General features: G+C 37.4%; 2 protein-coding genes across 2 annotated transcripts in view; both read right to left on the minus strand.

Moving 5' to 3' along the window:
• SLC25A31 (solute carrier family 25 member 31) overlaps positions 1 to 8440 on the minus strand; it is a 29952-nt gene extending 21512 nt beyond the window's left edge. Inside the window, exon 1 of the mRNA XM_045468064.1 lies at positions 8033 to 8440. Within this exon, the coding sequence (XP_045324020.1) occupies positions 8033 to 8276 (244 nt within the window). The 5' untranslated portion in view covers positions 8277 to 8440. The remainder of the gene's footprint in view (positions 1 to 8032) is intronic.
• A 2726-nt stretch (positions 8441 to 11166) lies between these two features.
• The window catches only part of INTU (inturned planar cell polarity protein), a 90725-nt gene continuing 86451 nt past the window's right edge, over positions 11167 to 15440 (minus strand). Inside the window, exon 16 of the mRNA XM_045468058.1 lies at positions 11167 to 14479. Within this exon, the coding sequence (XP_045324014.1) occupies positions 14368 to 14479 (112 nt within the window). The 3' untranslated portion in view covers positions 11167 to 14367. The remainder of the gene's footprint in view (positions 14480 to 15440) is intronic.

Consider the following 15440-nt stretch of genomic DNA (forward strand, 5'->3'; position numbering starts at 1 on the left):
ATTCTTTTTAGGAACCCTTTTGCACTGCTGGTAGGAATGCAAACTGGTACAGCCACTCTGGAAAACAGTATGGAGGTTCCTAAAAAAATTAAAAACAGAACTACCCTACAACCCAGGAACTGCACTACTAGGTATTTATCCAAAGGATACAGGAGTGCTGATTCGAAGGGGCACATGCACCCCAATGTTTACAGCAGCACTATCAACAATTGTCAAAGTATGGACAGAGCCCAAATGTCCACCAACAGATGAATGGATAAAGAAGCTGTGGTATATAGATACAATGGAATATTATTTGGCAATCAAAATGAATGAAATCTTGCCATTTGCAATAACGTGGATAGAACTAGAATGTATTATGCTAAGCAAAATAAGTCAGAGAAAGACAAATATCATGATTTCACTCATGTGGAATTTAAGATACAAAACAGATGAACATAAGGAAAGGGAAGCAAAAATAATACAAAAACAGAGAGGGAGACAAACCATAGAGTCTCTTAATGATAGAGAACAAACTGAGGGTTGCTGGCAGGGTGCTGGGTGGGGGGAAGGGCTAAAGGGGTGAGGGTCATTAAGGAGGACACTTGTTGGGATGAGCACTGGGTGTTATATGTAAGTGATGAATCACTAAATTCCATTCCTGAAATTATTACACTATATGTTAATTATTACACTATATGTTAACTAATTTGGATTTAATTTGCATCCTTTTTAGCAAAATTGCATTTGCATGAAAAAAAACTAGAAAATTCATCAAAACACAGGCCAATGTCTCAGTGAAAATCTAGAAACAAATAAATCCCTAGAAGTATACCAGGAAAACTGGCAGCTCTTAATGGGTTATATCTGAAAAAAATATAATCTCACATACATAAAATACTTTTGCATATATTTCACAGAACTCAAGGATTCCTTGAAGCTACAGTGTCAGGTTAAGAACTCCTGTTTTAATCTTTTTCCATAGATCACCCTTAAAAACTTTATTCTTATTCCTTTCTTTGCATCTCACTGCTGTACCATGCTTTTAGGAACTTCAGTGTCCCTGCTGAGAGTGCAAAGGGAGAGAAACCTCAAAGTGAAATTCTGAATGCATTTTCTATAGGAATGTTATTTCTGGGGGCTAGGTTTCAGGGTTTTATTCATCTATAGTACACTAGGTACCTACGTAAGTTTCCTCAGAAAGATTACAAAAACCTACTCTATGTATCATGCAAGTTTATATCAAAGACACTCATTTATAAATGAATATCAGGAATACATGCTTGTAAATTTAGGGAAGTATACGTACTGATTAAAGAGTTAAAACTTGGGGCGCCTGGGTGGCTCAGTTGGTTAAGTGTCCGACTTCAGCTCAGGTCACGATCTCACAGTCTGTGAGTTCGAGCCCCGCGTCGGGCTCTGTGCTGACAGCTCAGAGCCTGGAGCCTGCTTCAGATTCTGTGTCTCCCTCTCTCTCTCTCTGCCCCTTCCCCGCTCATGCTCTGTCTCTCTCTGTCTCAAAAATAAATAAAAACATTAAAAAAAAATTAAAAAAAAAATAAAGAGTTAAAACTTATTGAGCACTAATTGCAACAGACACATGGTTGAATATTTTACAGGCATGATTTTGTTTAACTCTCACAACTATCGTATCAGGTAGGTACTATTATTATACCCAGTATATAACTGGGGTGATTGGGGCTGAGATAGGTTAAATAAAAACTGCTGAAGGTCACAAGGTGAGGAAAAGGCTGGGACTTGATTCCAGAATCCAACTCCAAACCTAGATCTATTAAATTCTACTGCCTCTCTATAAAAATCCATTCTGGATAAAAATAGTATTTTTTGGTCAGATAATCCATTCTAGATAAAAACCAGTATTATCGTCAGAAAAAAACAAGAGAAAAGGATGATGCAAATGTAGGAGTATTTTGATATTCTCTAGTCATACAGAATAAAGGGCAATTTCCTAAGATATAATCACAAAATTGGTAGGGAAAAACATAGTGACTGTGGTATCTTTCTTTGCTAATAACAAAATATCTAAGTTTTTTACTTAATTGCTAAGAAAAAATAATTTCTTCAAAATTTAAGGCTGAGAGGGGCACCTGGGTGGCTCAGTCAGTTAAGCGGCTGACTTCAGCTCAGGTCATGATCTCGCGGTCTGTGAATTCAAGCCCCGTGTGAGGCTCTGTGCTGACTGCTCAGAGCCTGGAGCCTGTTTCAGATTCTGTGTCTCCCTCTCTCTGACCCTCCCCCATTCATGCTCTCTCTCTGTCTCAAAATAAATAAATGTTTAAAAAAAAATTTAAGGCTGAGAAAAAACCATCATGAACTTAATTCTGAGAAAATAATTAAGAATTAAAATGGAACAGGGGCACCTGACTTTGGTTCAGGTCATGATCTCACAGTTTGTGAGTTCAAGCCCTGCATCAGGCTCTGTGCTGATCGCTCAGAGCCTGGAGCCTGTTTCAGATTCTGTGTCTCCCTCTCTCTCTGCCCCTCTTCTGCTCACACTCTGTCAATCTCTCTCAAAAATAAATAAACATTAAAAAAACACATTTAAATAAAAGAATTTAAATGGAACAAACAAATGAACTTGGGGGAAAAGAGAAGGAGAGGCAAACCATAATACAGATTCAACTATCGAGAAAAAGCAGGGTTGCTAGACATGGTGGGGGGATGGGTTAAATGGGAGTTGGGTATTAAGGAGGGCCCTTGCTGTGATGAACACTGGGTAGTGTATGTAATTCTACACCTGAAACTAATATTACACTGCATGTTAATAAACTGGAATTTAAGTAAATACTTGAAACAAACAAACTAAAGAATTAAAATATAGACCTGATGGGAAAATGAGAAAAAGTTACTGGTCAACTTATTAGCCAAGCCATGATAATGCTAAACATGTTTGGGTATATATATTCTAGACTGGTGTGCTACTACATGTTTTGACAATATGCCTATCAGTAAAAACTATGTAAGGTTGACTCTCAAATATGTACACATTAAAAAGATTATATATATTTTCTACTATACTACTCTGCTATGCACATTTGTAAAAATACCCAAAATAGAAATTAAAGGATGTAAAGATTCTTCATTTAAAAACCTTTTATTTGGTACCTAGTACATAGTGGACCTGCTAGGGATAGCACTAAGGACCAAATTTCTTGGGTTTATGGAGCTTATATTTTAAGGGAGAGAGACCAGGGAGACAGACTATGAACAGATAAATATGTCAAGTGGCTTTAAGAACAAAAATAATATGTGGACATGGAGATTGAGGAAGGGCTATTTACATAGGGCAATTGGAGAAAACTTCTAGATAGGAGATATTAGAGAATAACTTAGCATTCATTTGAACAATTAAATAATATATTTAGATATCTTGCTAATCATGATGTTTTCACACCATTATTTGCTATTATCTCAAAGCACCCTTGAGGTGAGGTTCATTCTTAAGAATAAAATAAAATAAAATATTTTTAAAAATGTTAAAGAATAGTGTACATGAATATATATTTCAAATAATCTTCTTGATACTTTCAAATATTCAGTCTTCTTGTCTCTATAAATCCAACTGAGCAAACATAAACTATGTTTATTACATAATAATTGAGAAAGGGTGCCTGTCAGCCCCTCTTTATCAACGTTTTTTTTTTTTTATTTATTTTTTTGGGACAGAGAGAGACAGAGCATGAACGGGGGAGGGGCAGAGAGAGAGGGAGACACAGAATCGGAAACAGGCTCCAGGCTCTGAGCCATCAGCCCAGAGCCTGACGCGGGGCTCGAACTCACGGACCGCGAGATCGTGACCTGGCTGAAGTCGGACGCTTAACCGACTGCGCCACCCAGGCGCCCCATGTCAGCCCCTCTTTAGTATGCAATTCATTTTCTTTTTTTCAGAATGCCTTAGTGTCTTAGGATTTGTAACTGACATTTGGCCCAAGCATAGATACCAGTCCCAATTCATATACCAAATATTAGTAATGTTTATGTTTACTTTCCCATTTTATTTAAAATGATGTCTTTCCATATCCCAAACCACTGTCTTCAAGATATAAAAAACCTCATAGCCAGAAACTCCTAAAAGAGGAAAGAGAGATCTGGTAGATGCTTGAAAATGAGCTGCCTAGATCAGATCTTTAAAATATTTGTTTACCATATATGAAATAAAACAATTATTTTTTAAAAAACAATTACTTTAAAATATTCTTACATATATGCCTATTGTGCCCAGTGAAAAATTATAGCACAGACACCAAAATGTTACCTGTGGGGATTTCAGTGGTGCGTTGTTTTACTTTTTGATTCTTTATATTTTCTAATTTTCTATAACATGAATTTTTCATGTAATAAAGGTTTAAACAGTACTAAATAAGAGTATGCATACAAAGTTTGAAGGTCCCACAAACAACTAAAGCATACAGTAAATCTTTAAGAACAGCATCAGTCAAGATAAATCCAGAAGCTTTTACAAGCCAAGGAAAGCTTATAGGGTGTATGAAAGATACCCAAAGAGATGTTGAGCTAAGTCCAGAGATTTAAAATGAAGAGATCTATCCTTGGTGTAGAAAGAAAGTAGAGATAAGTAAGAAGATAGTGAGAGACCATCTACTTGTGCCTTATGGGTTCATGTCTCTCAAGTTCATTTCATGTTGCCTAAAGAAAGGAAAAATTATCAGTAAAATTAGAGGAAACATGAAACACAAGAGAAACTTCAGAGCATTTGAGATGAGGATGTGCCTTGACTTTCAAAAAAGGGACAGGAGGTAAATTCCAGAAAATAACAATTTCAGAACTTCATTGCCCAGTAAAATTCCAGAATGATCTACCCTAGTGATTCTCAACCTTACCAGGCTCAAGTCCTCTATATAGAATAAATATTTAACATTACTTCCTTTAGGATCTAGAAATAGAATTCAAAGACTGTGACTTCTTCAACAATTTTTTAAAAATCCATATAATGCCCTCTCTACCACACAGGAAGAGAAAATAAATGCATTTTAAATAAAATAGGGATTATATTTTATTTTTTAAATGTTTACTTATTTTGAAAGAGAGAATTGTACTGAGAGCTGTTCACCATTGTGAAAACTCATGTCACCATGAATGCTTACACATGAGTGGGGGAGGAGCAGAGAGGGAGAGAGAGAAGCCCAAGCAAGCTCCACACTCATTTAGTTCCTGACGTGGGGCTCCATCCCACCACCATGAGATCATGACCTGGACCAAAATCAAGTGTCGGACACTTAAATGACTAAGGCACCCAGGCGCCCCTAAAATAGGCATTTTAATTAGTAAATTGGTGAGGCATGAACACACCACAAAATTGTCAGATGCTTGCTTCCACTTAATAATGAATGTTATACTTTAGATACCATTAACATTTCTTTTAAAAGGGCTTAATAAATATATTTGTGTATATGTATGTATAATGATCATGAATTCAGTAGTTACAAATGAAGATGATGCTTAAGTGGTGATCAAATATCACAAGAATTGGTAACATAAGTTTTTACAATGGTGAACACCTTTCAGTACAATTCTTTAAAAAAAATTTTTTTATTGTTTGTTTGTTTTTGAGAGACATAGAGAGAGAGAGAGAGAGATCAAGTGCAAGCAGGGAGAGACAGAGGGAGACACAGAATCCAAAGCAGGCTCAAGGCTCTGAGCTGTCAGCACAGAGCCCAACGCAGGCCTCAAACTCACAAACCATGAGTTCATGACCTGAGCTGAAGTTGACAATGGACTGAGTCACCCAGGCACCCCCTCTCAGTACAATTCTTTTTTTTTTTTTTAATTTTTTTTTTTTCAACGTTTATTCATTTTTGGGACAGAGAGAGACAGAGCATGAATGGGGGAGGGGCAGAGAGAGAGGGAGACACAGAATCGGAAACAGGCTCCAGGCTCTGAGCCATCATCAGCCCAGAGCCTGATGCGGGGCTCGAACTCACGGACCGCGAGATCGTGACCCGGCTGAAGTCGGACGCCTAACCGACTGCGCCACCCAGGCGCCCCTCTCAGTACAATTCTTAACAAAACAAAATACAATAGTCCTTCTACTCACAAGGTAGTTGAATTACTAAATCAGTATATATGGAAACTATGTCCCAGACAGTTTGTGTTTATGAGTAAATCAGAGTTAGGTTCTAAGCTTAGAAAATCATAGACAGGTTTTACTACTACATGAATGTCTAGTGGGAGAAGTGAGCCATTTAGGTTGCAGAATAAGTGTTTGTTGCACAGGACTGGCCATGTACAGCAGTAGAATGTTTAGCATCCCTGGATTTTGCCTTTTATATCATTGCAATTATGTATTATACCCTTCTATCTTTGTGCTAAACAAAGAATTCCCTCCAAGTTTGTAAAAATGCCCCTAGATGGCAATATTATCCCTGTTGTGAATTACTAGTCTCTTAGCATAGGATGTACCATGGAGTGTGTATTCATAACAAGGCCTTGTTTATAAGAACATAAAACATCTTAAAGTTCTGCTTATGATCATCTCATCGGAGGGTAAAGAAAGCAAGCACTAGAATACTATTTAGAATGATCTCAATTTACAAGAGCCATATTGAATATGTGTAGGTTTAAATATTATTTAAAACAGTTAAAATATAAAATAAATTAGCACTGATCAGCACAACCTGACTAGAATATTTAACTTTACCTGACTAAATATTTAAAGCAGATTAGCTAATAATAAAGAGTCCCCTACTTCTGTGAAGAAGTCTTAGAATATAAACCAAGTGGAGATAGGTTCCTACCTTTCCTGTAAAAACCTTGGGGGAAACGGGAAGCTTACAAATGGGAGTGGAGAAATGTGAAGCACTATGAAAGATCTGAGCTCAGCTCTCCAGGTGAGTATCCTAAATTTACAGCTTAGATGACGCCTTAAGAGTTACACACCAAAAAAACCCAAAAAACAAAAAAACAGAAACAAAAAACAGTTACACTCCACCCTAAATACCATACCCAACAGGCCTAGAGGAGTTGTAACTACATCTCTGGGGAGAGAATGGTTTTCTCATGGGAGAGTAACCTGGCATAGACTTAGGAGTAGAAGAAAGGGCAGGCCCTGGAGTTGAAGCCACTCACTTCTTGTTCAGGCTACACAATAAACAGGCCTATTTCCTTTTTAAAGTTCTTGTTGAGTTTTCAACTGAATACAACTACATGGGTGATTTATAGAAGATTTTTGATAAATTTATCCTCTTATCTACTTAGCTAACTTAGGAGCAATTCTGCAACAGAAGGGTATTTAATGGTTAACAAAACGCTTTATTTATCCCTTGAAATAATTTCGGTATCACTGGAAAAAAACCTTTACAATGAAAAAAAAATCAAAATTTTAATTAAGGCAGGGCTGATACAAAAAGAAAAACTGGTAATGCTATTCTCGTCTTTATTTAAAATTTTGATATTTTGCTCACTTTGGATTTTTCAAATTAACTTTGATTTTTAAAAATACTGCACTAAAATATCACTTGTCTTTACTGAGTTTTTGGGTACCCTCCTCCAATTTGTGCACGGGTGAATGCCTCTTTAGTTTCAGCCCTGGTCTTCAGTAGTTCTGAAGAATGAACAGAACCTCTTTTCACTCAATAGGTAGCAGAGTATTGGGAGGCTCCTACACTACCATATTGGGAGTACTTCTAAGAATATTATTTCAACAAATATTTAAGCAACTTAAAGCGCCTGTTAACATGCCTAATGGCATCTCCCTCAATCCTGGGAGGTCAACCATTTTCCTTCTGACCCAGGCACAACTACAGCAAGGTGTAAATCCCGATGTGAAGGAGAAACTTAAGCGAAAAGAGAATGTGGTGGCCTCTCCTACCCAGGACTGGTCACGTTACAGGCCTTCCTGGCTCTGGAAAGGGGAGCCTCTTAGGTTGGCTAAGAAACTGAACTGTCAACGGTATAGAAACAAACGCATCACGGACAGGCACATCTGTGGTGCAGTCACCCACTGCCGCCCCTCTCCCGTTTTCTAGCAAGCTGACCCAGACAGGGAAAGGTTGGCACGGTGGCCTCTGGTACGCACCCTGCTCGCGGGGAATCCGCACCAGGCAATCCACCATGCCTTTGTACTGAGACTCGGCGCTGATCTGTCGGGACGACGCCTGCACCTGCAGCAGCAGCTTCACCCGCTCGATGGGCGCCACGGCTGTCTTGGACACAGCCGCTGCGACCCCGCCGGCCAGTAGGTCCTTCCCGAAGGACACGGGGTCAAAGAGCCGCTTTTCCGACTTCTTCCCCTGCCTCCCCTTCGGAGGTTCACGCTGCATGGTGGGAGGACGGAGGTAAAAATGGGCAGCAGCACAAGGAAAAAAGCCTGAGAGAATCTACGAAGGGACGCCTAAAACCGCTTCAGCTTCGTCCTGGCGGGAAAGCGACGCTCAGGTTGCCGCGAGATCGGCGCGCCAGGGCCTGGGGGAGTTCTCGGAGCTGCGCAGGCGCCTCCAACCGCCTCCCGCCTTCTGGCACCAGCCACGTGACTCCCAACACGTGTCTCCTCAGCGCTGAGCGCTGCCTTTGACAAACCCGGGTCTGGGTTTTCCTTGCTGCCAGCAGTGTTAGCAGGCGATGGGTACTGAACGGCGGAGGTGCAGGAAGGGAGAGTGCGGAACTAGTCCAGTATAAAGATATTTAGTAGGCAAAACTAGAACATAGTAGAGTAAGCCAACGTGTGGGGTTAATCAAGTTTTAAATTTTGGTTCCCAGAGTTACCCTTTCATTTTCTCTTAAAAGTTGCTTTATTTCTGCTCCTTGAATTTAGCAGGGCTTGTTCATCTAGTCACATTTTCAGTCTGGCTTTGCTGATTGCACCCCAATAGCTTAATTCGACGTGTTCCTCTTTCTTTTGGATTTTATTTAAATTGGTAATTTCATCTGGAGCAGTGTTTCTCAATCCAGACAGCCGAAAGAAGACAGGGCTATGCTGTTTTAACTAATGCTTGGGCTTGGGGAGGCTGAGAACCAAGGACCTATTCTAGAACAGTACCTCACAAACTTAATTTAGGATCGCTTTTCACTTTAAAAAAACTAAGACCACTAGGAAGCTTCTGTTTTTTTATATATTGATACCGTTTCAGAAACTGAAACTGAAAATTTAAAAATATTAATTCACTTAAAATAGCCCCATATAAAAATAACATTTTTAAATAAAAAGTAACTATTTTTCAGAACAAATGAGAATAGCCTTGTTTTTTATTTTTGAAAATCTCTTCAATTCCTGCCGTAATAAACGACAGCTGGATTTACATGGCTGCTTTTGTACCTAGTCTACTGCAATACCATACATCGTGGGGCTGTTGGAAAACTCCACTATGCACTGAGAGAATCAGAGTGAAACAGACAAATAATGTCTTAGTATTATTAAGAAAAATTCTTAGGGGCGCCTGGGGCTCAGTCCGTTCAGCCTCGGACTTTGGTTTATGTCATGAACTCGTGGTTCATGAGTTTGAGCCTGGTGTCCGGCTCTGTGCTGACAGCTCAGAGCTTGGAGTCGGTTTCTGATTGTGTCTCCTCGCTTTCTCTGCCCCTCCCTCGCTCATTCTCTGTCTCCAAAAGTAAATAAATGATGAAAAAAAAATTTTTTTAAGTAAAGTTTTTATCTCATGGTGTCTCCGAGGAGGTCTTGGTGACATCTATATGCATACCACAGTTTTGAGAATTCATCTGGAGTGTTACCAGGTTCAGGTCTGACTCTGGTCAAGTATATGCAGTAGACATACATCTATCCTGGACATGAGGTCTTGCTGTATTTTCTTTCACCTTGCTTTTTTTCACTTTGTACATCCTGGAAATCTTTCTGTAGTAGCATCTAATATACTCCTGATTTCTTTCTTTATAGCTTATTTGATGGTTTCTAATAAAGAGATCCTATTTTATCATCTCTTACTCTGTAGGAGTTAGTTGTTTGAACTTGAGGTTCTAGTTTTTTATCTTAAGTGTGTTATAACACTTTTAATACTACTTGTCACTAGTACAAAACCATATTTAGGCCAGGGTTCCAGAGCAGGAATTTTGTTTATATTTTGATTACCTCATACAAAAGCAGGTGGCAAGTCCTGCTGGTACCATTTTGGTGCTACCTTTCTTTCCATGGCAGCTTATTCGAACCTTAACTGGTTTTACAGCCAAATCTCTCCATTTTACATGCTGCTACCAGATTAAGCTTTCTGAAGCAATTGCATTGATTATTTCTAGGCTTAAAAGATTTAAAGTCTTCTCATTGCACAGATTTCAAAACCCTTTGCGAAATCCATGCAAATTCAAGACGTGATTGATGTTTTATCTGCAAAAATAGGAATAGTAAAAGAGGTTTCAGTCTCCTTTATAGGATATTAAAGTATTAACAAGCACACAGGGAGAAATTTAAGGGGGCACAGGGAATGCTTGAATCACATTCCAGGCAAGATTGTGTTCTTAAGGTGCCAAGAGAGGTCAAAGGAAGATCTCCGGTCCCAAGGAACATATATATATCTCAGACAGAAAAGCAAGTGTTCTGTTGTTCCCCAGGCAAATTTTCTCTTCCTTCCTTTCTTGACTCCCTTTCCCCTGAAACCCCACTTTTGACCCTATAGTTGACAATGTTTATAGCACACTGATTTATCATATCCTCAAGCTTATTTCTGACATATATTCATTGACAGAAGATAGCAAAAGTGAAAATACTTAGAAATGTAGCTTTTTACCTTAAGAGCTGTGGATCAGCTCTTTTCTAAAGTCTGAGCTTAAAATGTTTCACCAGCTGCATTGCATTTACTGATTTTGGGATCAAAAAAAGTTCCGGTGATTTACATGTTGATATAAAAGTACAGCATCTCAGGGCCTTTGAGCTGTTCACTCTGCTTTCCTTAGAAATCAGCATGGTTAGTTTCCTCTTAGTTCAGGTCTAGGGTCACCTCAGTAACCCTTTTTCTGGCTACCCTATTTCTCACACTTCCTATCCAATTTCTTCCTTCACTTTTTTTTCCCTCTCAGCTTTTATCAACATATTTTACTTATTTGTGGCCTTCCTCTTCCACTGGAACATCAGGTCCGTGAAGGTCTGTTTTTAGCTGTTTTGTTCACCGCTTTACCCCTGGCATCCAGAACAGTGCGTGGCACAGAGTAGAAAGTCAATAAATATTTGTTGGCTGAATGCATGAAAGGACAACACAACTGCAAACATACCTCCAAACCATCTTTATTAAAGACTATCAATATAAAAATAGCTTCATTATATAGAATAGAGAAATACAACTCTAGAAAATTAAATCATTTTCACACAGTTTAGTGTATAGATTAAAGTTTTAATAACATTTAATAATGTATTTTAGAATATCCAAAGTATACATCCTTGTTCTCAAAGTGTTCAGTGCTGAATTTTTTTCTCAGATTTTCCCCAACACTTTGTACAGTAGCAGGTATGATTTAGCTGGCTCCTGGGTTTTCAACCAATGGATAATAATAATAGATGGTGGTGGTAGTAGTAGTAGCTAACACTTTTACAGCGTGTGCACTGTGCAGGCACTATTTAGGGGGAACTTACACAGATAACAAGTGTTATTCACAATATTATTCCCAAGAATTTTCAAAGCAGACAAACCTACTAAATTGGTTTCACAACTTTTCCCATTTGTGTCAGAAATATAAAAAAGCAGGCACTGCAAATTTACTATCTTGCCAGTATGCATCATCATCAACAGTTTCTTGGCACAAATAAGAAACTCTCCTTTGCTAAGTACAGTTCTCTAACCCAACAGAAAGAAAACAAAGGAAGAAAGGGGAGGAGGGTGAAGGGTGGAAGGTGTAGAATCTAAAACATAATTTTGGGGGGGCTACAAGATATATGGTGATGATAAAATAGTACCTGGTATTTCCCAAAATTGATAGTTCTATAGTCTTTTGCATTCATAGTCTAGTAAAAGGGAACATTTGCAGGATGCTAATAATAAAATCCAACTTAAGAATGTTTCTGTATCTGCTAAAACATACCTCTGGGGCATCTGCACTTTTACTTTGTCCCTTTTTTTTAAATAAAGTGGCAGATAGGCAGTCATTGGCCAATAGTCAGATTGATCTTTCAGATGTGCATCTCAATAAATTTGGAAAATGGGCAGCTAGATTTAGTTACAATGCTTACTTCAATATCCATTTAGAGATGACAACCACAATGTTTGGTTTTATTTCCTAAAAATGCAATGTCTCTGCAACATGAACATTATGCTATATACATCTACAATTTAGCAAAGGATTTTCCTCTTATTAAGGTAAGTAGACTACTTTGTCTTTTTATTTTAGTTATTGAGTGGTGGTCTCAAGATTCTTTGACACCATTAAAGCAGTTCAAAAGACCAAAATTTCATTAAATGAAATAAAAAAAAGTCCCTTATAATAAAACCTGAGATATTTTAGTTCAGTCTGTTTGAAAAGCTGAGGGGATTAATAGCTGCATTTATTAATACATCTCAGTATTGAAAATAGCACATGGTGTTTGGGGGACATATTAAGAAATTTAAGACATTTAATAAATACTTATAAACAAAGTTCCTTAAACTAATGCAGTGGTAAAGAGTCTACCATTCTGACCAATACTGTGATCTTAAGGGGAGGATATTTTAAGCCATTTTGTACATTTCAAGAACCAAAGTTTCTTGCCTTGATTTCAATGTTAAATTTAAGGCCCATAAGTCACTAATAGGACAAATATAGTCATTTGCATTTTAAATACCTGGGTGAAAATTTCTCAAACTGATTACAGAGAGGTAACAGTGTTTCTTTTAAGACCAAATATTTCAGGGGCGCCTGGGTGGCTCAGTCGATTGAGCGGCTGACTTCGGCTCAGGTCATGATCTCGCGGTCCGTGAGTTCGAGCCCCGTGTCGGGCTCTGTGCTGACAGCTCAGACCTGGAGCCTGTTTCAGATTCTGTGTCTCCCTCTCTGACCCTCCCCCGTTCATGCTCTGTCTCTCTTTGTCTCAAAAATAAATAAACGTTAAAAAAAAAATTAAAAAAAAAAAAGACCAAATATTTCAAATGGTGCACCCACGATGTTTTACAGTTAATTCTAACCTGGAGGGCTCATGTTCCAGGCGTCTGAGGGGAAGGAAATAGAAACTGATTTTACATGTGTTGGCATAATTTTCCTTCCATAGCTTAAGTCCTGAAGAAGAAAATACCCAGTATTGTAGTCTTAAGGACATCTGAAACTTCAGGAGGATCCATTAGGTAAATGGTAATAAAAAATGCAGTTATTATGTTTTTCCTTCCTTCTCAATCTACCAAATTGTCACAGTCAAAGAAAATTCTTATCTCATTAGTTTTCTTTCTCTACTAAAGGTCAAGTAAACTTTTGCTCATTAAGGTACCTCCCTCTGGGAAAACCCAACACATAATGAGACATATTTGTAAGGCAAAAATTAGTACTTAACAAGTCACCATAGGATTACTTTAATCCAAGTTTTTCAGTGTTTTTTAACATGATTAGGTTCGTAAAAAGATTTACATACAGCTGTCTTGAAATTCATGAACTATATAAAATGTGTGTGCATACCTGAATATATTTCAACAAAAAGAAAAATAATAAAAGTTTATGGACACTAAATAGTTTAAAAACTATATTCTGGACAAAACAGAGCTGATCTGAAATAGTAAAGAGAATCAAATAAATAGAGAAAAAAGTTTAATTTTCATTCCTTAGTTCTTCTACCCCACAGTGAGGTATCTATTAAAGCACTTAAACTAAAGAAAAGTATTTGATCTAATAAGGAGTCAGTACTTGGACATTACAAATTTAGATACTGACAACTAGGCAAGAAGAAAAAAAATTGCACATGTTACTTAAGAGGGACTTTAGAAGTCTCAATGCAGTCATCTCATTTATACATGAAGATTCTGAGCTCAGAGAGGTACAAAAACTTGTTCATGGTCACAGCACTAATTAGTTACAGGACCTGGTCACATCCTCCAGTTTTGTGATTCTTTCACCAGATATCCTCATTAGTCTTGAGAAAAATACACAAGTGAATTTACTTATGAACTGTGTATTTTTCCAAGATAAATATTTCCTCAAGATAAATATTTCCTCTATTAATTTTATATAAAACTTCACATTATTTCAAACTAGTCAATAAATTAACATTACATACAAAAATGGAAATAAGTTAAAAATCCCTTCTTATTTTGATCAAGTATCTTTTCAAAAGTCTGACAATACTACATAAGATTTAGTGCATCAAACCCAAGAGCATATCATCTCAATATTTAACATTATTATGTTCAAAACTGAACAGTTAAAAGAAGCTAAACCTTATCTTCTTGTGTATGTTTTCAGCAATCCTAACACTGTTCAATGTTCCATGCATAGTTGCTATGCATTAAGAAAACACAGCTACAAGGTTAATCCAAAGAACAATTTAAAAGCCATTTCTATGGCAATTTCTGTGACTGAATCATGAAAACAGACGTAAAGTTCTTGAAGTTTGGGACGAAGAAAGAGTCTCCTGTAGAGGAAAAGAACACACTCATTTCAGAAATCAAAAAACAAAAATCAAGGGGAAAAACCTCCAATCTTTTAATATATCTTATTTTTGTTTTTGAAAGAATTAGTAGTGAATTAAAAACCACTAGTCTAAATCTATAGTAGGGGGAAATATAGCTAGATTAATTTTTAAATAAATAATATATGTCTTAGGTCAATTATTTCTATTTTTCCAGAGTGTAAAAAGCCTATTTCATCAATATGTAATTACCATATCCCTCAGTTTTAAAATATTAAATGTAGTCATTATTATTACAATAAAGCCAATTGATGTTAACATCATTAAGTACAATAGTTACTGAACACTGCCATTTACTTTCTAAATGTTAATTATTATTAAAACATTTTAAATATATGATTTGTTTTTGGAGATAGTATTCAATTGGAAATACCATTGAAACTTTGATTTTTTTAGAGAGTTAAATTTTTGATATATTTATCGGGCACCTAGGTGACTCAGTTGGTTAAGTGCCTGACTTCAGCTAAGGTCACGATCTCATGGCATGTAAATTTGAGCCTTGCGTCAGGCTCTGTGCTGACAGCTCGGGGCCTGGAACCTCCTTCTGATTCTGTGTCTCTATCTCTCTCTGCCCCTAGCCCTCTCACACTCTGTTGCTGTCTCTCTCTCTCAAAAATAAGTGAATATTAAAAAAAATTTAAAAAAATTTGTTCTGATACATTTAGCGGACACTAGTGTATACAAATCAAACTATTTAAATCAGAGATAGTTTGCCTGACTTCCTTAAATTTCTCTATTCTTTTTTTCTAAATGTTTATTTATTTTTGAGAGAGAGAGACAGAGTGCAAGCGAAGGAGGGGCAGGGAGAGAGACACAAAATCTGAAGCAGGCTCCAGGCTCTGAGCTGTCAGCACAGAGCCTTATGTGGGGCTCGAACTCACGAACTGTGAAATCTTGACCTGAT

The sequence above is a fragment of the Leopardus geoffroyi genome, chromosome B1 (assembly GCF_018350155.1).
Source record: "Leopardus geoffroyi isolate Oge1 chromosome B1, O.geoffroyi_Oge1_pat1.0, whole genome shotgun sequence".
NCBI classification, from domain to species: Eukaryota; Metazoa; Chordata; class Mammalia; order Carnivora; family Felidae; genus Leopardus; species Leopardus geoffroyi.